At 38.8% G+C, this 22,983-nt stretch overlaps 1 protein-coding gene across 2 annotated transcripts; it reads right to left on the bottom strand.

Moving 5' to 3' along the window:
• Positions 1 to 1,644: 1,644 nt before the first annotated feature.
• On the bottom strand, positions 1,645 to 19,046 carry ell2 (elongation factor for RNA polymerase II 2). Of its 2 annotated transcripts, none has more exons than XM_032549801.1 (12): positions 18,838 to 19,044; positions 14,767 to 14,814; positions 14,155 to 14,276; positions 13,878 to 14,041; positions 10,836 to 11,095; positions 10,292 to 10,416; positions 9,621 to 9,693; positions 8,870 to 9,524; positions 6,519 to 6,582; positions 6,117 to 6,288; positions 5,821 to 5,865; positions 1,645 to 3,994 (listed from the first exon to the last, which is right to left on the bottom strand). In XM_032549801.1, the coding sequence occupies exons 1-12, from the start codon at positions 19,009 to 19,011 to the stop codon at positions 3,878 to 3,880; spliced, it is 2,019 nt and encodes a 672-aa protein (XP_032405692.1). In that variant the 5' UTR covers positions 19,012 to 19,044; the 3' UTR covers positions 1,645 to 3,877. The 2 variants fall into 2 exon arrangements, with proteins under 2 accessions (XP_032405692.1, XP_032405693.1); XM_032549802.1 differs by lacking the exon at positions 1,645 to 3,994 and adding an exon at positions 5,443 to 5,698 and having other exon boundaries at positions 18,838 to 19,046.
• Between the last annotated feature and the right edge of the window lie 3,937 nt (positions 19,047 to 22,983).

Below are 22,983 nucleotides of genomic sequence, written 5' to 3' on the forward strand. Positions count from 1 at the left end.
GTCAATTCAAGACATCTACAATGAATTACTATCTGAAATACACATTTCAGATATCTACAATTAAATTATGACTAGTCATAAAGTAAATTCAAGATATCTCGATTTTAGTTTTGACTAGTCATAATTCTAACTAAAGATATCTCGAATTATCGAATGACAACATCATTGTCATTCGATGATGACAATCATCGAATGATTGTCATCTTTGCTCGTCTTGCGGGGCGCAGGCGGTTGCCACGGTAACAGGTGTGCTTAAACTACAAAGAGAGAGAGAGAGTAAAAAGGTAGGAGTGGTTTTGAGTTGATCACCTGTTCGGGTTATTTTACCTTTGTTTACCTTTGCTGTGGCGCATTACAGCCGCTGTAGTTTCTAAACGTTGGACTAATTACCTCGTTCGTTTGTGAGTTTACGTCATTCACAACAAACATCAAATAGAACAAATATATTTCATAAAATCTTAAACAAACAAATGGCTTCTACCGCGATAATTATGTGAAATTAAATTAATTATATCCCAACTTCAGAAGATTTGCCTTTACCTTTGCAGAGCTCTTTGGTTCCTGCTATCAGTCTGTAGCTTCTCATATTGACGTCATCAAACCAAATTTCAGATCTACCATAACTGACTGACACCTGCTGGCCTCAGGTTTGCAACCAGCTTGTGACTGAGAAACCAGTAACCTCCTCCCAGATGATGGCATGAACTTGTTAGTTCCTCTGTCCATTTAGTAGCTGATATATTGTGAAAATCCGGTAGAAATGATGCACTAATCGAGTCACGTTTACATAGAAACAAAGAGCAGCGAGGCTTTGTTTGTGAGACTTGCGGTCACGTGGGTCGGTTGTGGGCGGAGCTTGGTAAGGTCCATGCTCATTGCTCTTTGGTTAAGTGGTCTTGACTACAACACTGCTACGTGCTACATTTTAGCAAATTTTAACTTATAAACTAATGTTTGCATATTTAATAGCGTAAATCCACATTAACATGATGGCGTTAGCCCACACACTACTGGTAGCATTTAAGCCATTTTTGTTTTCATGAAAAGGCTACAGCTTTACATGCTGAATGGAGTAAATCAGTGTTCGTCAACAGTGATGATAGCCCACGACATCATTTTAGCTAACCTTACTTCTTTACCGACCCGATGAGAGAGAGGACATGAGCAGCCAGGTTAATGTCCGTAAATTTGTGTTTTGGAAGAACTCATTCAATTCAGTTTTAGAAGAAAACGCCCCGTATATAAAAAACAAGGCAGATTTACAGCTGCAATGATTACATTTATTAAGACATTTTTCTGTCAGTTGAGAGTGACCAAAAGTGACTTCAAAAAATACAATTTTATATTGTATATATAAGTATTTTTTTTAAAGGTTTCTCTACTTTACGTAAATGTAGAAGTTTTGAGACAACACCTGAGATGTTTTATACACTTGGACAGCATGGATTTTTAGCAGATGTCCCTTTCTGGTCAGTTTCCTAAAGTGTGAAGAAAGTCCACATCTTTGAGGAGATATTTTCCATATGCAAAGCTTTTGGAGTTGCTTCAGAATAACTGAAGTGGCTAATGACCAAGCCCAGAAGTTGGGGTAAGTTCAGAATGTCAGAAAAGGCATCCGACATTCTAAAAAAGACAAGAGACATATTTCCATGTAAACCAAGTTGATTTTTATTGAAATGTCTTTTACATTTTCAGGAGAGCAAGATGACATTTCAGTCCAAATGTTCTTGTTTTGCTTGGGTACTTTTCTTATTTTGCTCATTAAGACTGGTCAAATCCCTTTATTACATGAAGTCACATTAGGCCATATCATGTTGTTCTAACCAAACCCAAGAAAATTTCTGATTAGGACAGAAACCCTTGGAATGCTGAAGAGGCCCAATGGGACAACACCATGGAGACTTTGGGGCGGGGAATAAAAAGAAAGAGGCATGCTTTAAACTCAAGGAATTCACCTTTTTAAATAAATGTAATTTATGTGATCCAAATCTGTGTGAGACGTTGTGAGATCTAAACATACAGGTTTTAATATTTCTGTCAAAAGTAACCAAAAAAGGGAAAACAATATATTTTTTTCCCCACTGATTCTGGCAGAAAACCAAAACAGCCAGTCTGCTGCAGAGACTGACCCTAAGGAAGAATGCCACAACCAACATATTTAAATCACCCAGTGGAAATTACATGGGGCAAACTCTAAGTAGCCCAATAACAGATTTAATGAAGAGGCGGATCCTCTTCACGTTTCTGAACATTTCTTTTTTTTTTTCAACAGACAACTCATTCTGTAAATCTGTTGTCTTAATATGTCCTTAACTTGTTCTACTATCAGAACCTTTACTCCATAGAAGCGGTACCAGAAAGGCATTTCATCTTTGGCAAACGTTCCAACAAGTCTGTAAACATTTCTTTTCCTTCGTTGGGAAGAAGAAGAAAAAAAGAAAGAACAGAAGCCAGCCATTCAATCCATGAAAACAAACCTGCATCAATGCAGAGGAAGTTCAAAACTGAACTCTTTTTAAACCAACAATTAAATACAAGGAACCCCCAAAGAACAGATGGGTCCTCTGTTGGATGAGGTGGCTTCTTTCAAAAACTGAAATATACACTGTTTGCCACTGGATAAATACGGGGTGGAGGTGACTCTTTCCATGGTTGAGAAAGAAACTGCTGAAGGGGGGAAAAAAGAGGATGTTTTGCATCACTACTTCTAGGATCAGGTACTGAGTCTCCGGCCGGGATGATCCCGAGTGCACCGGCTGGTAAACAGACTATAGCAGCTTCTTTTTTTTTTTTGGGAGGGGGGATTTCACGTTTCTAACTTTTATTCTCCATATCATTCACAACCTTACGCTCACATACTCATTCTGCACTCTGTATCCCTTCCTATCATCATCATACACCCAGTCTCTCTCACACACACACACACTCAAATACGTTTCAGGCAGTTGTAGTTCCTTTGCATAGCCTGTGGACCACAGTCCACGTTCCCAAATGCAAACGCCGTAAGGCATTGTGAATTTTATTTGGTGCAAAGAATACTGCCCCCACCCCCACCGCCCGCCCACCCAGAGGTGTCACAGGATCACAAGCCTTTGGTTTCCCCAGCCTCTCCCCTCTTTCACAACTAATCATCTACCACCCATGCACACGTTTTGCTACTTCTCATAAAGCTCATGCGATTCCTCCCCACCGCCCCCTTTCCTTCCCTTTTCGCTCAGCTTCGGCAGCAGTCTTTATAGTACGGTTTTTGTTTGAGGGGTTAATGGAAAACGAGGCAGCAGAAAAAAAAATCTCAGCTAAATGAGAAGCATGGATCTTGTGTGCAAAAATGGCTTCACAAATTCAACACATAAGGCTTGTGGTATACACTTTTTTTCCTCTTTTTTTTTTTTGCATTGCTCAAGAAAAAAAAAATTAAACAATATATCATCTGCTAACTCTTGTTTTCAATACGAGTCTCAAAATAAATAGATCTCCCTCTTTTTCTTTTTTTTTTTTTTACTTAAATACAAGTTAATATTTTCTCTCTGGTGCTCAAAAATACTTTTAGTCTGAAGAGAGTCCTTCACAAGTTAGAGCTGAAGATTTCACACAAGTAGGCTGCTCCTTTCTGCTGATCCAGTGGCATCAATTCCACAGGACCAAATTCATCACGGGGGGAAAACAAAAGATTTTCAATATTGCAGGCTATTAATGAGCCTGTGGAATCAAAGAAAAGAGGGAGGGAATGAAGGATAAAAGGAATAGGAAGAGAGAGACAGACAGAGAGAAGGACATAGGGGCAGGAAATAAAGAGGCGTTAAATAAATAAGAGCGGGTTTGGTCACTCCCACCCTGGCTTGACACTCCGTTCACAATACTGATCGGTGCTGGCTTCTCAACACCAGGCCTGGGCTCTGCGCTGGTCAAAATCAGCTATTAGTCGCTTGATGTGGGCCAGCTTGTTGTGCAGGTATTCACAGCGCTGTTTCTCTTCATGGTAGTTGGGGTTGTGCTGTAAGAAACGCAAATCCATAAGGTCAGACTCAACTTTCGTCCCTGTAAGGCAGTATTGTGCCGCGGCTCACGTTTGGCCGCGTGAGGCCAAGTAATGTTTAAGTCATCTCTGAAATTAGGGCTGGACATAAAATCAATAATCTGTACCACACTAGACATGTTCAATATCAATAGATAATGCCTCTGAGTAGAATATTCAAGAATTTCATTGAACTCAGATCGAGAACCGCACAGCATTTTGGGGGATGTAGGCAATGGAAAGACATTAGCTGCTCAACCTCTCGCAGCCAGCTAAGGTAGGTTGATGGCAACTCGCTCTTTGGTTGCCTAGCAACAACCTGTTGAGTAACTTGCGCAGCAGCAGTTTTAGGTGTATTCTGCTTAAAAATAAAAACACGCTGTGGAGGGAAAGCTGAATAAGGTCACACCACCAGTTTGGCAGCAATTTTAGATATTTAAAGACAAACAAAAAAAATCAAAAACTATTGATACTGTAATATAAATCGCTTATATTTGTGATGCGTTTCTCAGCCATATTGTCCATTTCTACCTGCAATAAATGTAAAACACTGATTAAAAGCTAATTTTACCAGCTGGGTTTAAAACAGCATTCTATTAAAGAACATCCTTCTGACATCACTATTAAATAAGTTGAGTCAAAAATCCAGAAAATTCGACAGTGTTTTGCAAAAATATTCACACCAAACTTCAACCAACACAAAGTACTGGTAGAGAGATTTGTTTCTGCTTTTAAAACCTTTCTACAAACGAAGATCGCAAAATGTGGAATACACGTGGACGTGTGAGCCCTGGGTAAAGACCTTGCAGAGCCACGTTTTGCTGCCACTGAAGCGTCTCTATTAGGAGACTATGACAGACTGACAGAGTTTACCCATAGTTCTTTGCAAAATAGCTCAATCTCTGTCAGATTAGATGAAAAGTAAAGAACTTATTTCAAATCTTGTTGCAGATTCCTACTTTATGTCTGAACTTTGACTACTTCATTCCAACACCTTAATACAACTTAATCTCGGAGGTACAGATCCAGGGGTTGAAGACATTCCAGGAGAGATTTTTATTTTATTTTTTTTAGTTTTACAGCAGACTTGCTGTTTAGTCTTCCAGAACTACTGTCCTGTAATGTTTGGATGCATCCATCCATCCATTTTCTGTACACACTGTAGTGGGGTCGGGAGGGTTGCTAGTGCCTATCTCCAGCTAACGCTCCGGGCGAGAGGCGGGGTCACCCTGGACAGGTCGCCAGTCTGTCGCAGGGCAACACAGAGACAGACAGGACAAACAACCATGCACACACACACTCACACCTAGGGAGAATTTAGAGAGACCAATTAACCTGACAGTCATGTTTTTGGACTGTGGGAGGAAGCTGGAGTGCCCAGAGAGAACCCACGCGTGCACAGGGAGAACATGCAAACTCAGAAAGACCCCGGGGCCCAGGACCTTCTTGCTGCAAGGCAACAGTGCTACCAACTGCGCCACTGTGCAGCCCTGTTTGGATGCATCTCTTCTCCAAAACATCTGAATGAAAAGCCTGAATTCCCTCATCACCATGTTATTCAGCTCTGCAGAGGCCTGCTGATGAGCCATTCATGTGCTGTGTTAGAAGAGGGATGCATCGAAACGTGGCAGGATTGTAGCTCTCAGGGAAGGCACCGTGCTGATTAAGACTTGGTGTTTAGATCTACAGAAATATAGAAGATCACTAGAATAAAAATGGATTAAGGCAAATGGTTAACATCAAAGAACACACCGCCTGTCAGAGTCAGAAAAGCAAATATTACAGTAGCCAGTTGAACCACTCACTTGTTTCATCTTTTTGTACTCTTTCAAGACCTCTTCTTGTACTTTCTGTTAAGAAAAATTATTTCATGTCAGAAAAAACTTTAAGCTACATCAACAAATGTTTAAGTAAAAACAAGCATTAAAAAAACAGGATAATTTCTTTGCCTAAACTGAATGAGTTTACTGACAGAAACTAATCCAAATCCTCACTATCAGACAAGTTGTATGAAACTTTCTCTACATTATACATCTTACGCTCATTAGTAAATATGACGTGCTGTTATTGCTCAAAGATGAAGGCAGTGCTTCAGCCCGACCTGGTACTCCTTGGTGCCGGGAACCAGCTTCCTACACCGAGCGTCGAGCTGAGTGAAGCGCCTGGTGATGCTCTCCACGCGGGCGTGCAGCTGACGGTACTCGTCGTATTCTGCGTTGAAGTCGTCTTTGTAGCTTTGTCTCTGGTCGAGAGACGCCAGCGGGGCGTACTTCCTGTGAATGTGCGGTAAGCATAAAACCGTCCGTCAGTCCACCTCTCCAAGCAGTTATCATTCCTACAGATTCACGCAGGAAGCTTTGCACATGCTGAGCTTCTCTATAATCAGACAGAGCAGGGAAAAAACAAAGCTCTGAAGGACACAGAAGAGTGCTCTATGCCATTTCTGCATCCTCTTCAAATAAAGTTGTTTTCTTCATTTGTCAAATTGAAAATTAAAACTCACACTACATAGTTGGCCACATCAGTTTTGGAAGAAGATTCAGAGGAATGGACTGGCTTCTCTTTGACTGAAAAGACAAGAAGGGAAAAGAAAAGTCGATACTGAACTGGAAGCCCATTCAACATGATGAAGGCTCACTAAGAAACTAAACAAACCAGGTGGCACAGTTAAATGCAACATCAATATCTGAATTCATCAGCACAAAATATCACAAAAAAAATCACTTATATGGCCCAAAGTGCTGAACTTAAAAAAGGCTAAAATCCAAACCATAATGAAAAAATGTAGAGGGCAAAATTATGGAGGTGAAGTGGCAGAGAGAACAAAGTCTTACCACCAGCCTTTATGACTTTCAGTTCATTATTTCTGAACACGTCCGGTGAAACTAAACATCAGAACAGTGATGGATTTTAATAAAATCAAGACAATAAAAACTAGAAATATTTCCTCAAAAAGGTTTGCTGACAGAATCAGGTTTCAGAACAGATGTAGTAAGTCACATACCAGCGAGTCGCTTATACACCGAATTCAAATTAAAAGAAAAAAGTAAAAAAAAAAAAATTCTTTAAAATTCTTTTGAATTGCCCCATGACAAGTGAAGAAAGTAAAACAAAACAGAAAACAAGAGGGGACCACAAGAACCTTTTCATTTTGGGTTGTACAATACGCCTAATTAGCCCATAGAGGGCAGAAGAGGGTTGTTCTACTGATGATGGCATTTATGGATTTTCTAGTGAATAGTGCTGAATTAAGTTCAGACTTCCTGTGCAGTTCCTGTTCATGGCAGATTCTTCCTTCTATGGTCAAAATCACCCAGTAGTGAGATTTTAGATAAAAGTCAGCGCTTTCAGATAAAAATATTAATGAGAAAAACTCCCATTAGTATATTTCCTTTTTCATTTTGGAAAAGAAAATGTAATTAACTTAAAAAATCTGGAACAAGACATAAAAACAATGTATTTAATAGAGATATTTAGACCACAAGCTAATTTAAACCTTGTCCAGTTTCTGACTGGGGTTTAAAACTAAAATTTTAAATCTACAAGTCAGCTTTTTCTCACTACTGGTGGATAATAATCTAAAACCAGGACGCTTTAAAACAGACGGGATTGTCTAAATGGTGTTTAGGACTTCTCTATTCAAAGGTTAGCTTAAAAAAGGTTAGTTTGTAAATCCAACAAAATTTAGAGGATTATACTTTTCTGGATTTAGTTTAGTAGAATAATTTGGGAAAAAAAATGTTATGTGGACAACACAGCTATTAAAAACTAAAACAATCCATCTAAAATGACAGTCATTACATGTACAAACTTTTTACTTTTGCTAAAAGACTAAAATCAGAGATGACCTAAAACCTTGATGAATTTTCACCTTGGCTCCTGAGCAACTGAATGGAAACAAAAATCTTTCATCAGTGAAAGCACCAAAACCTAAACCCCACCAAGATGCACTAACATCAACTCTCTTCCTTAAGGTTGTCATGAAAGTGAGAAGAAAACTCAGTTACTTTCAGCATCAGTGATGTGTTTAATTAGTTATTTAAAATGGAAGACCAAGAGAAAAGAAGAAAAATGAACAAATTACAGTGAGGTTGCTCTGTTTTATCATGTGTAGTTTTTGATCTCTGATACTCAACAAGCTGGATTTTGACTTGGATTGCTGGCAGCCTGTAGGAATCTGACTCAAGTAAGGATCATCATTCTGTAAAGATGATGGACTTTACAGAATGATGTAAAGTCCATCATGCAGTAGGACTGAAACAGCAGTCCGACTAACTAACAATGGTCATGAATATCTGATGCTAATCAAAGGAAAAAATGCCAACTTGGCAATGAATTGTTTTGCTTAACTTTAGTAACATTCTGTTTTACAGTAACTGCTTTTCCTAATGTGGTGACTGTTTGCAATACAAATTACTACGGAGCTCCAGAAAAAAAACCAAAAAAACCTTTAATGCTGTTAATTGTTGTTCTAGCCCACCGAAATAAGAAAACCCTGATTGGTTCAGAAAAACACTATGCAGCTGTCAAAGGCATAATATATTTCCCACGTCTAAGTTTAGTCGGACCTAATTGTTGATGTGGATGAACTGGCTTTCTGGATGTGCTCCACCGGAGTCGGAGTGAAGCAAAGTGAGACGTGTGAAGCGATAATAAAGAAACTCCTGCTGTTAGTGAAAGTGTTTCCAAGTCAATCTGACAACAGTGTCAAAGACTCTTAAAGTCACACTCAAACCTGATGGCCAACTGGACTTACAGGAACTGCACTAGGTATGAATCACTTATTACTCAGTATATTAAATGTATCGTCTGCTCGGTGGTTAAGCTATGCAAACAATGTGTCTGCTGTCATACCTTGATCTTTGTAAGGATTTTTCTCAACAGCTACCTCGATGTCTTCCTCAGCGCTGCGCCTCTTTCTCACCCTGTGACTCTCCTCTGCCACCGCATCAGGAGGAATGTTGCTGGAAGCTCTTTCCGTTTGTTTCCCTTTGACCCTCTCACGGTCCTTGTCTTTGTGCTTCTTGGATTTCTTCTTGAATTTCTTACTTGTACTGCTAGACAAAGGAGGGCTGGTGACAACAGTGGAGGCAACTGTGAGAGAGGTGCAGGGGGGCGGGCTGGGAGAGGCGGCTTCTCTGGGGGCCGGGTGCTGACAGCGCTCCTGCAGGGAGCGGGAGAAGGGGCTCGGCGAGGGGTCTCTGCAGGAAGAGCTCTGGTCCATGGGCAGGTCCTGAGTGCCGCAGCCTTCCGGGGTGCTGGGGGAGTTGGAGTTGGAAGCTGGGCTGAGCTGCCGATGCGACGGCGCCGGCGGGTGGGAAGGTATGGGGAGATGGGTGGGAGGCCCTGAGGTCACGCTAGGGGGCAGGGATGAGTGTTTGGAGCGGGGGCTGCTCTCGTCCTCGCGGCGGTCGGAGGACGAGGCTGAGGGCCCTCGGCTGCTGAGGTGAGAGATGCGGGCTTTCTTGGGAGCCAGAGGGTCGATGAAATCGAAGTCTGCCTGGTGCTTCTGTGAGAGCGCAAGAAAATTGTTTTAAAATTCAATTAAAATTTATATCCTCTTGTGTGGGTGTCTGTGTTTTTCTTTTACTTTTTTTTTCCATACCTGCGGGGATGAAGGGAAACCGTCTTTAGGCAAACTGTTTGATGAGACTCTCTCAGTAGGGAGACCCAATTTGCTATTAAGAACAAAGAAATACGTCAGTGTGGAGCAAATATCATTATACTACTGTAGCACTAGGTGAAAAAAAAAACAGTTTCTTTCCTACAGCCGTCATAGATTCACATACACACACACTCTCTCTATATATTCATATTCTTTATCTATATTTTATTTATTTATTAGGCTTCTTAAACTAGGACCCGAGTCTGAATTTCATGCAGATGTGGGCTGGGATGACAATGAAAATCTTTCAGAAGATACACTTATTGCAAGGTTTAAAAAAAATATTCAATTTTCAATGATCTTGTTATAATTTATCAACTTAACTCCAATAAAATGGATATACAAAAACAACAAATCAAATTGTAATAAATAGTTTTAGTGTCACACACCGTGAATATTGTGAAGTTCAAGACAACTATGTTTACTTCTCTGACTCTTACCAAAAAGCCAATGTAAGTCTCTGCTTGAGTCATATAATGCATCACCTGCAGTGTGCAGGCTTTAATAACACGTGAGGCTCTGCGGCCCTGATTCTCCTCTTGTATAAAAATAGACTTAGAAAGTCTTTTTAAAAACAAGAGAGACAAAAGGATAACAGGTTATTCCAGTACCGGGCTAGAATCCGGTCAGCTTGGATCTTCTCATCCTCAGAATAGCCAGGCCAGTCTCGCTGCACGTCGCGATAAATAGACTCCTTCAGCGAGTAAGTGTTATCTTTGGGATTCAGGATTGCCACCTGTTGAACAAAGACTCAGTGAGCGAGTTTCAAAAGTTCAAACTTCAGTTGCATGAGAACTTTTCTTACATGTATTGAAACTTTCGAATTTCCTGCACGGGCCACCTGTGCATGCAAATGACCTGCAACAATTTAGTGATTGGTTTCTAATCAATGGAGACTTTCTTTTTTCTTTTTACAGAAGACAGAACTTCCTCGGGCAAATGTAGAAACTTTAATCATATGTTGAACAAGAGCAAAGAGGATCTCTGGGATTAATGTCGACTCAGAGGCCTTATGAAAGTTGCACAGTGCAACTTTGCGCAGTGCAAAATTAGCTGCACTGGATTTTCTGCGTTGCCCAAGATGCGACTTGGGCTTAATCCAACTTTAATTGCTGCACATAATCCAAAATGTGGGTAAACAAAATGTCTGATTACTTGTTGCAAGGTAGTCCCCAGTGAGTTTCGGTCCTTCTGGTTGATACCGTCCCGCTGCAGACGGCCTAGCACTTCCAGCTTCTTGTAGGACTTGAGCGCCAGCAGGTGGATGATGCGGTCCCGGAAGGGCTTCTGAGATACGGGGTTGTTGGAAAGGCACTTGCGTATAGTGTTGGCTGGGTTGATAGGCGTGGAGCGTTTGCGCTCTGGGACTACATCTGGGGCCGACAGTGCTGGCTTACGAGTGTGCACCTGTTTTCCTAAACACAGAACGTAAAAACTGCGTTAAACATTTTCTCCACAGGGAGTTTGATCTGCATATCGTATGGGTTTATGTATATATCTAAAAAAACCAGCACAGATCTAAACAGATACAACCCACCACTTGCTATTAAAAATATCTACCGGGTGCTGTGGTAGCACAGGGGCAAAGCACTAGGGTTTGGTCCTCGTGGCGGTGATCGCAGGTTCGATTCACGGCCTGGCGATATTTGCGGCATGTCTTCCCCCTCACTCATTACCCTTTTCCCTGTCAAACTACTTTCAAATAACGGCAACTAGAGCCAACAAAACCTTTAAAATATATGTATATATACCTTTGCATAATGGGGAAAACTGGCCATCAAATTGAACTCTGCATTTCTTGGAATAATACTTATGCAATTAATGGACAAATTAGGCAGAAGCAAAGAATAACCTAGTTCATCATCAATGTAAATAAAGCCAGAAAGGACAGGTGAACACTAACTTTGATATTTTAAGGACACATAACAAGTGTATCCCTCGTTAGCTAAAGGAAGGCGTTTAGACGACTGTTGTATTTCTGAGCCACGTGTTTTACAACAGAGACGGCACGTTCTCATGCTTCCTAACACTTGTTATGAAATTCTAAAGTTCTTTAAGAGATTAAGGCTAGTGACGGAGAAGAGAAAGGAAACCAGTTTTTTTTTCCAGGCAAGACGCAACGCGAGATGATCTGTACTTTATCTAAAAGGTTTAAATCATTTCCACACAGAAATGCCAAGCATTAATAATAAAAATCCTAATAATATGGCTATATCTCAAAAGAACCAGATTATTAAAGATAGCGAGAAGTTTTGGATAAATAAATGGCTTAAAATGGATTTTGCGTAAAAAGGTGCTGACAGTAAACCAGCTGTGACAGGTTTCAGACCCACCGCTTTTCTATGCAGCTCCTCTCGTTTCCCAGTTTCTGTCTGAATCAGTTTCTGTCTAAACTTGTTTATGTAAATCGATTCTTACATTTATGTCACAGAGGACAGAGGTCATATTATACAGATAATTACAAAAAAAAAGTACCTCAGAAAGTTCATATTTTAAATTCTTCTGCAATACCTTCATAATCCTCGGATCTGTATCTGCTGCAAGTGTTGGGCACAAAAACAAAGGATTCCTTTTTTTCATCTCATTTTGAAATGAGATTAACTTTAGCTTCTCTATGCAGAGAGGAACTTTCAGACAACTTAGTAGAGTACAGAAAAATATAGCTCACAATTTTATTTTTATGTCAATTAAAGACATTTAACCTGAATAAATTTTTTTTAAAAATGGAGTCATTAAGGGGAATAATCTTTAAAAGACAGCGTTGTTCTTTGAGGAAAAGTAATTGCCTCATAAAGCTAATAACTGGTTGTGGCAACCTTGGCAGCCAAAACTACCATCAAACATTTGCAATAACTGGCAATTAGTCTTTCACATTACTGAGGAATTTTGTCTCATCATTCTTTTTTTTTTTATTGTATTAATTGAGCCACATTGGGGGGTTTTGAGCATAAAGACGTTTTAAAGTTCGGCCTTAGGGTCTTATTTTAATCTAGAACCCTTATTTTGATTTTTTTGGGGGGTTACTGTCACTGATGTGCTTTAGCAACCTGACCTGCTGCATAACACGTGTCCTCAGGCCTTTGTGCCCTTTTTAGACAGCAATTGGCCTCGCCTTGGAACTTTCTGATGGACGTCATTTATGCCAGCTTGTTTCCGACTGTTAGATCATGAACACTGACCTTCACTGAGGCAAGGGAGGCTTTAGATGTTGTTCTGGGTTATTTTATGACATTGTGGATGGGTCGAAACACTCTCTGGAGTAACATTGGTAGACTGCCCACTCCTGTGAAGGTTCGCCAGTGTTTCATAACTTTTCATTCTTTGGACAATGGCTCTCATTGGGGATTGTGGAGACTCAAACCTTGGAAATGGCTTTGTAAACTTTCCAGACTGACAGATGCGATTCATTTTGCTTTTCATCTGAGTGTCTTTGTACTAAGGCACCATATATTGCACTCTGAGATCTTTCTGCCTACATCATGTTGTCAGACGGGTCCTGTTTGAGTGACTGATTTTACAGGAAGTTATCAAGCCCTGTATTTTGTTAAACAGAAGTCAGCTTTCCTCAAAATGTGGTTAATTACAGCTTATTTATGATTAAGCAAACTGTGTGAGGTTGACTTTTTTTTACAATGGCAAGGTATTTGAAAGATACAGTGTGAATTTTCAAACTTTAGATGTCTGATTAAAATTTGTTTAATGAACTGAAACATTTTTTAAAAATTACAAAAGAATATCAAAATTTTAAGTTTGACTCTTTTTTATAATAATACTAACTATAATGCTTAATCTTTATGGGCAATAATTTGGCATGCCAGCTATGAAGTCCAAAAATGGGAAAGTTTGCTAAAATTCAAGGTTACTAATGCAAAAAATATTATTTAGTAAAGACCTTCATTTGGAGTTTGTCCTGGTTAAAAATAAAAACAACTAGAGTTTTAGAAGATATAATTTTACTTGTTTCCAAAACATAACTTCACTTTTTTTGTTCATATTGTAAGCATTAAGACATAACTACATCATAAAAAGGTTATTATAAACTACATCAAAAATAAAGGGACACTATTAATTGAATTCAATTTCTGTTCAAATTAAAACAAAGTGCCAGAGACTAGGTCAAAACGGTCCAAAACAAATAAACAGAAAAAAAAAAGACTTCACAGTGGCAGATAAACAAAGCTGGGCTGAGGGCCTTACCTCGGTATTGCCCCCCAGGCTTGATGACTTTGGTCCCCCGTTCACGCGTGTCCTCCGCGGCCTGGGTCATACGTTCCCGGGTCACCTGGTAGGAGTCATTGGTGGCGCACACTGTGACCTTGTCCTGAACGGTCGCCAACAATGCCAGGTGTGAGGCCCCTGAGCTGGAGACAAAGATGCAGCGCGAGAGAGAAATGCGAGGCAGAGAGGGATTACCTTCCAGCAACGCGTAGTAAGACAGCAACAGTTGATTCAGCTGAATAGCGATTACCATTACCTGGACACATACTGGTGGATGCATTCAAAGCTTCCCTGAGGGTTGTCCTTGCCCACATTAGACAGGTAAAAATCAAAGTTGTGGAAGGCGTCCGAGGAGTCAGTCCTGGGAATTTTAATGTGCTGTAAAATAAAGTAAAAAAAAAACTGCCTAAATATGAGACTTTAAATTTGTAAAACAGAATGGTGACCAAGGTTTAATTTACTAGTTTGTAAGTGAGAGGTATTTTCACAGTCATTAAAAGAGACTAATGATGAGTAACTCTTTAGCTAATTGACTAAACAAGACTGGGATAGGTCAATGGTTTTTATTGTCGTTCAAGACATCCATATTTAAGTAGCGCTGCGTTCACAAGTACAGGACCTTGTGTCCCTCAGTACAGCTCGTTTTATGTTTCATTGTTCCAACACACACTGGTCCCCAAAGAAAAGTCAGACCGATTGTTTACAACTCTGTTGAAATCTGATAATGCCCTGTTTGATAGAAATGGATGTTTTCTTTAAAGACATGGCAGAAATACCAACACACTTTTACCAAAGCATGAAGTGTGCAACATTAAACCTCACACTATGAGGATTTTAATACAAACTATGTAAATAAGATAAAAATTACCCCTTGAAGTCCCTTGAATTGTACTTTTGGCCTTGAAGATGGTACATTCTGCAATAGGAAGGAAAGAACACAGTTAAATCTGTTTACAATTACTGACAAAGAGGGAACATAATCAAGTTAACAATAGATATAAGAGTTCATCAACAAAAAAAAAAGTCCACATTAAATTTAAGCCGTCAAAATTCAACAAAAATCAAAATCAGGTCGATTCTCTCTGGGTTGCGTCTGATCGGTAATCAGCAGATCAAATGAAGAAAAATCTTGTATTTATCTTCTATTCAGTAAGTGTATCAAAACTAACATTTAGTCTACAAAAGCATCAAGCAAAAACACAAATACCTGATGCACATTTTTTGTCTTATGTGCTAGAATAAAGAACATCAGGCCAAAAAGAAATCCAGAAATGGATTGATCTGAACCATGCTATGCTAAAACGTAGCATGGCAGGAGTGTCCAACGTTTTTAAGTTCTCTCCCTGGTGGTAGTCACCGCATGCAATTGTTCTACAGATGCCTGCGAATGAGCCATTATTTGATCCAGATGAATTGAACATGTGCAGAGCATTTCATATTTTATCTAGAGGACTTTACTTTATGTTGTCTTAATTTAGTATTATTCCAGATTAGGTGGTTATATAGGCTGAAGCTAACATTTAATACCAAAGCCACCTTAAAAGACTCCAATCTCAAGAGAAATTTTTCTTTATGTAGTTTTGTTCAATTTCCTGTTACACTTCAGAAAGCAGATCCAACCGCCTTGACAATACGCAGTTACAACAGTTGCTTGTTTGGGGGCGCTGTCACAAGAAGCAGAGAGCTGTCCAACAGGTTCATCTAAGTGTTGTGGTAAATGCAGCAGTACCATGAATGCAGCTGTAGTTATATCAACAAATACAAGGAATTGAGAGTTTTCAAATAACATATTCCTATAAATCATATCTCACTTACTCTCTTTGGTTCGCTGGACAATCAGCTTACATGGCCATATAAAGGTAGTTTTCACACCGCTTAAAACAAACTGGTTCCTTCCCAGTCTTGATCCAGTTTGTTAGTGGAGATGTGAACACCAAAATCGCAGAAATGGGTGTACATCCGTACACTGACCGTTTGGAAGAAGTGGTTCCAAATGCAATCCGTCAAACTCATAAAGAGATTTGGACCAAAGTAAACCAACCGTAGGTGTGAAAACGTCCATAAGGTAACCCCCGCCATGGTTCATTTGCAACTGAACTGACACCTATCCTTCCAGACAGACCAGAGCATGATGAGCTTTCACACCTGATCAACCTAAGCAGACAACCTCAATAACGAACTCTGGCCCATTTAAAGTGGACTAAACAGCTGCGAAAGGGCAATAATCTACTGGAGGCAAGATATTAACTACTTATTGCCTTTTAATAAAATGTAACCTCTGAAATCCTGGCCCGTTTCTTCAAATACAGAAACTGAAGCCTTTATTAGTGTAAAGTTATGGAGGAGGAAAATGTTTTATCAAGCAGGAAGTAAACATGGAAACATTTATACCAACAGTTACACTTCTTTTCACATAAAAAGGCAGGATAAATAAAGTCAAAGGTGATGTTTGAAGAGTTCTCTTGATATACCACTTTGACAATGAAATGTGAAGTAAACCTGTAGTGTTTTAGAGCTGTAAAATTGTATGGCAGGTATGCATGTGTGTCAGTGTCTAGGTTAAATAAAGCTGGTAGCCACAAATCTGCAGTGGCTGCAGCAGATAATAGGTTAGGACAGGAAAGCACAAAACTCAGTTTCTTCACAAAGCCTTAGCACACACACAAAAAATACTTGGCTAGAGTCATTAAACATTGCAATCAACTAGCCAGAGAGGAAAGAAGTTTTAAAAAAAAAATCCAGCTACCTCCCTTCAATGGTAAACGTGACGCATGCTTTTAAACTTACATGGTGAAGGAAGGACCGTAGTTTTGATAAAATACTTTAAGATTGAGAGAATTGTGTCACAGTTGTGAAGGCTAAGCTAGTCCAAGCCACAGACTCCCTCCCCCACTCGCTCACGCAGTTCTGATCACATTTCACGTCGCCACAGAACGACAAAGATAGCCGGCTTCCATAGTTCGATGACTGGTTCAACAACAGCACACATTACTGGGAGGGAGAGAAACAAAAAGCAGGCAGTTTTGGGCTGCTCAGTCAGCAAGAGATGGCAGGCTTCCCTTCAGCAGACAGAACGCACTAACACAACCAACGGACCCTTACAAAAGAATTTTTGACTTTGCGATAATTCAGTCGTCCTAACGTTTATAACCCAAGTTAATGAAAGAAAAAATATTGAGCTTTACAGAGTTTAATTGCTGATGTGGAATAATTTTGCATGAGACATCATAAAAAAAAAAAAAACTTCACAATTTTTTCCTTTAATTTTGCCAAAGGTCAGCAGACAAAGAAAAGACAAAAACTGACCTATTAAATGAAAACAAAATGAAAACTGATCTATTACTGTGTCTGAATCAACTATTTGCTTGAGAACATTTGAATGCATTAATACCAAAGTGTTTTAACATTCTGGCATTTAAAGCAGATGTATGTGCATGGTGTAATCCTCCTTTTGTAAAGGCAATCCCAAATGTCTGACTGGTCTTTAAACTAATCAACCAACAAAATGCAGTTTCAATACACTGTTTTAGGAATGTATGATTTAATGCTTTACTATGAGTAATTCTTAATTTCTTCAGGGTAGATTCAAACTACAACTTTGAACACCTGCACCATGTTTTCTTTTTATATTTTTTATTATCATTATTTGGAGAGGAAAGAAAAACATAATCTGACAACCGTGAAATGCCTGATTGTCACATCTCTCAAAAACAAAACGAAACACAACAAGAGATTTCTGAACACTAATGCCCTGCTCTATGCTGTAGTTTATCAGAGTGAAACGAACTAGTCAGAGTCCTGACATTATGTAACTCTTTAGTTGTTGGCAGATTGACAGAAGTTAAGGGCAGATAAATTGGCTTCAACTCAAGTCCGCAGAGGTTTCTTCAGGTGAGTTTACCTGCGGTAATCTCAACATGCTTACATCACCTTAACATTTAAAGATTACAAAAGTTATATATAATGTGTTGCATTTTCTCAGATCCCCGTATAAATCATCTATTTGTGGTGAAATAGTAAATAGGCTCATGTCAGTTGTATATAAAATATATACTTATTAAAATAAGCAGCCATTATTAATTATGTGATTTTCTACAACTACAAACACGACTGGAGTCACGTATTAACTGTTGTCTCCTATGACAGGGACGGTAAGAAAAACATATAAAACATTGACCTATTAAAATAGCTTGTACGCCATTCTCCAGGAACAATTAAAGATATTTGATTGCCACATTGTATAATAGGTTAAAGAGCTATAAAAAGGTGGCTCTAGTCTAGCAGAACGTGCATATCCCTAGCAGGCTGCGGTGTTGGGTTGTCCAGTCAGTTGAGACCATATGGTAACCTGACCAAACACCGACGTGCTTTAAAAGCCTGCAAAGCTAAACTAAGTTCAATTTGAGTTTTTTAGTATATACTACTACATGTTACTGGTGGTGACATAGTTACAATTTGCAGGCATTAAAGTTAAAGTTTGCTAATATGCTTGTTTACAGTTCTAAAAGAAAAAAAATACAAACTCAAATGTTGATAACGTACGATATTGAAACCATTTCCTAATTGGGTAAGCACGTTAGGTCGGTTGAGAGGACAGGAAACATGGACTAGGTTGACCAGCAAAGGGGGATTCTGACTGAAGCAGTGCTAACGCTAATCAGACTGTCAATAAGTTAACAAAGAGGATTTATAGTTTATTAAATGTGTGTCAGCTCCTAAAACCTGGCCAGAACAAAAGACGTGGCCTTCGTTAATTAATATCAGCCCACAAACCGGCTGACACAAAACTAATTTAATCAAAAACAGAAGCAGAAAGTCGCCCTGTCAACAGTTTAGCTAACCTCCTAGCTTTAGCTGTGCGTGGCAGTTGGGAGACGCGGCGTCGGCTAGAGACAGCCAGCTGCCATATTTACAGGAATTAATGTCTTCTTCAACTCACCGAACTACTTTGGTAGTTTTCTATCGCTCTCAGGGCCGTCTCGGTCAACTTGACGTGTAGTACGGATACTCTTTCAGCACCCTGTTGGCCACAATTTAATCCGTAGCTCCCATCCTCGGAGAGAGCCGCCATCTTTACCAGCCCTCCACCATCGTTCCTCTGAAGCCGGAGCATTTAGCAGCTGAGGCTCCCTGGGCGCACTCTGCTCCTGGGAGGGATTACACTGCTGGCCACAGGGCTGAAGTTGGATTGGTCTTCATTTTTCTGTCTTTCTAAACTGACCTAACCTAAAGTGTTTTACAGAGAATAAAGAGAGCACTGTTTTAATTAAACATTTTTAGTTCAAATGTACTTTTTTTTTGAGGGGCTATATTTAAAGGGCCAGCTTTGTCTTTTTTAAAACCTTTATTTGAACACTTCTAGCTTCTAGTTCCTCTTTCTCTGTACACACAGACCCACTTCTGAGTTATGCTGACATGGTGGAACTAATTATAACCTTCTGAAAATGTCAGAGTTAGCTTCTGGGACAGTAATTTATCTATTTCACACACACACGGTTTGGCATACATTTTGATGACGCTAATCAATTTTTGTATTTCCAAGTGCCACCATACGGATAGAGATTTTTGAACAATGTTACAAGCCAATTTATTTATTTATTTATGTTCAGCTTTTGTACGTTTTTTGGTTGTGTGAGATTATGAAAACCAGGAAGAAGAAATTAGCAGAAAGGTCCAGTAAAGCGGAAATTCCAAGTGGTAAAATCATAGGTTTACCACAAACCTCAAAGTCCAATATGCCTGCCTTGTGTAGACTAATAGAAACCGTATAATAGTTTAGACTTTATAAAAGTACAAATATTTACTCGTACTTTTGAAAAACAAATCTCATGACTTCTCTTTGATCCACAGTGTATTCCAAACTTCAGCGAAGATGTTGCTAGTGTTCAAAATGCCAAAATTGCAAAAGATTGCATTGGATGGTATTGCTTTTAATACAGTGACATGGCAGATAATTTAGAAAATATCATTGTTTTTTGTTTTTAAACTAGAACACAGTTTTCAGAGTAAATTTTAACATTGGGAAAAAATTTGCAATATTATTTTCTAGTCATAGAAAGTTGAGTGGAAGAACAAATGTGGGGGAATAGCTTGCACCAGGAACAGGGATAATGACTGCCTTTAGAGCATTCTCAAGCATAATTTATTTAAGATTTTTGGGTTGGAGACTGCAATTAACGCATAAAGATCCATTATGCACAGACGAATCCTACACATAGGTTAGAAAAATGTTTTATTCCTTGTGTCAAGTGGGGTATTTCTGTGTAAAATATTCTTTTTTTATTGACCTTATGAAAAATTGTGTTTATAGACACTTAAAATGCCCTTTAAACTAATTTCTCCCAGCTTTCAATTGATTTACCTCACACTACCATTAAGGGTAGAACTGAAAATAAACCATAAACAATTTTAACTTTCACAACCACACCCTTGTCTTCCACTTTTCCTAGTTTTTTAAATTTATTTTTGAATTTATTTTTTACAATATGTGTTTTCCTTGTCAACTGGACTATCTAGCAGTGTCAGTCCCCTTGACATGGTGATTAACGGCGTAGCCATGGGCAGGGTGGGGAAAGGCTTGTGTGAATCCAGCAGATTACCGTGGCTCTTCACCCCACCCATCCCCCTGACTAGTCAGCCAATTACACACACTGATGCAAAATGCTCACATGTTTAAAAATATCTTAGCTGTGACAAACCAGGATTTTCCTTTGTTCATTTTTGTAATCCGTTAACGTGTCTAACTTCAACTGAGTCAGAGAAACTCGACAGCCTCCGACGGTTTTGGTTTGTATTGCACCCTTCCTTTCTTTGAATCCATGCAGATTTCAGAACCCGGTCAACCGCTCCAGTTCGTCTGACAGATTGCCGACTGTACAAGCAGTTAAGTAAAGCCTTCGAGGTGTATATGACCCGTTCATTTTAGAGGTTTTGTGTTTACAAAGGCCCCGAAGGTGTCACCTGATAGAAGCTTAAAGAGTACCTTAAAATTACACCCCCTTTGTTTAAGCTTTAAAGACTAGATGCTTGAAACTATTTCTAGAAAACAATACTGTCTAACCATGTGGCTAAACAAACTGCATGCTGCTTTACCGTGTCGTCAGTGTTTTCGTTTATTATTTTTTCCAACTAGAGTCAATGTAAAAGACTTCATTTTTGGGGGGCTCCAGGTTTAGATCTAATCAATCTAATCTCATGTTTTAGCATGAGATTATATTTATTCTGCCCTGTTTCAAGTTCAAAAGAACAACACAAGAAGGGACTGTTTGGATGTCTCCTTTAGGTTAAAGTAAACCATACCAAGAATTACCAACACCCACTAAAACCTTTTCACAAACGAGTCATTATCATCAATGTAAACATTCAAAGAATTCTTAGCAAACCAATGCCATTAAAGTACTTGAAATTAAGAACAAAATATTATTTTTCAGCTTCATTCAGCACAATCTATGTGAAAAAGTGTTGTATACATAAATGCCTTTTAGCAATTTTATTAATATTCAATAATTCAAGTGGTATACTTTATAAAACGTTTTGTGGAATTTAATTTAATTTTTTTCTTGAGGAATAAATTAGGATACCCCACTTTTATTTTCCCATTGAAACAGATAAAGTCAAACGCCACTGGATCTCACCTGGTTCACGTGATGAAAACATCGTTATTCAGCATTTTGAAGGAAGTCCAGTGTGGTTAGACCTGAGACATTTACTTTATGTTTCAGAAACAATGTTTTGAGGTCTTCAGAAAGTTTGAAAATTTGTGATTTCCCTGTCTTGAATTGAGGAACATCCAGAACAGCTGCTGACATGTGTAGGTTTGGCCATCATGGAAGCCGACCGAAGGAGGCTAAAAGAAGCCTCCAAAAATCCTTAAATCAGGCAAAGACCAGGGATTCTGGAGTTATGTTCTTGTAACAAATAAGTCTAACAGTGAATTATTTGGGCATGTTTGGTCTAAGCCACGCATAGGATTTTAAGAAAATGACTGGATACCAGTTGCGAAGCATGGAGGTGGAAGAATCTCATGAACCATCAAGTGGCAAGTACATAATATATATAAGTGGTGCACAACACAATTTTACACTCTGGATCATTTTTCTGTCCCTTTATTTTTTTACCATTTTTTCCACATTAGATTCTCCTTCAGTCCCACAACGACTGGCAGAAATTTTCACAAAAAATGTCCTCTCACCTACATGTGCCCTGTATGCTGGTTTCTGCTTTGGGTTATGCTGATGTCAGTAATCTGTTATTTTACTACCAGTGAAACACATGAAAAGGACCGAACCAATAAATCTTTAAACTCAGCAAAGAAGTTCAGCTAAACTGAACACATAGAGTTAAAGTATTCCAGTACGTTAAATGCCAAAGTTATTTGTAATAGTAAAACTGTGCAAATTATAAAACATAAGTTAACGAGTAGATAAAAGGAGTCATTCTTTGCTTATGGTAAGAAACTAACCGTTGTAAGATTATTTAGACACAAATAACAAAACCTTTAAAAAAAAAGCTTTTTGCATTTAGAAGTTTGTAAGATGTTTCATTACTAGGACCGTCTCAGATACGAGTCTGTTATACTGGGTTTATCTAATTATTCAGTCATAGATCAAAAATGTGGTATATATACAGAGTTGACAAAAATGACAATTATTCAGCAAAATTGAGGAACAAACAAAAACATGTTTAATTCAGATACAATCTAGAATACAACTCTACACTTTTTTATTTTATTTTAAGGGAAGTTCCTTTCAAAATTATACATTCACATTTTAAATGCATCATTTGATGTACCTGTGGAGTACATCAGATATATACTACCAGGGAGAAACAAGTGAAAGAAAAGGATTTCTCTTCCACCAAAAGCCCCCCATCCAAGATAAAACTATGCTAAAGAAAATAATACATTAATCTTCTTTGGATTTATGACAGAAAAAATAGCATGACATTAAAAGACCAGAAAAATATTCCAGTTTGATGATGATCACATTAATGAAAACTACAGCCTTTCCCGGTATGTCGACTGACCTGAAGCAAGAGAACAAGTTTGAGGAGTTCAGAAAGAATGAGGCAGTGTTACAACAACAAA

Source organism: Xiphophorus hellerii, chromosome 20 (assembly GCF_003331165.1).
Source record: "Xiphophorus hellerii strain 12219 chromosome 20, Xiphophorus_hellerii-4.1, whole genome shotgun sequence".
In the NCBI taxonomy this organism is placed as follows: domain Eukaryota; kingdom Metazoa; phylum Chordata; class Actinopteri; order Cyprinodontiformes; family Poeciliidae; genus Xiphophorus; species Xiphophorus hellerii.

Excerpts from the sequence above, each read along its gene's own strand:
- ell2 (XM_032549801.1), bottom strand. The coding sequence starts at position 19,011 with ATGCTCCGGCTTCAGAGGAACGATGGTGGAGGGCTGGTAAAGATGGCG. Across the intron at positions 10,417-10,835 it reads TGGGGACTACCTTGCAACAA|GTGGCAATCCTGAATCCCAA; the intron begins GTAATCAGACAT and ends TTTGTTCAACAG. Across the intron at positions 9,694-10,291 it reads GCTGACCGGATTCTAGCCCG|CAAATTGGGTCTCCCTACTG; the intron begins GTACTGGAATAA and ends TGTTCTTAATAG.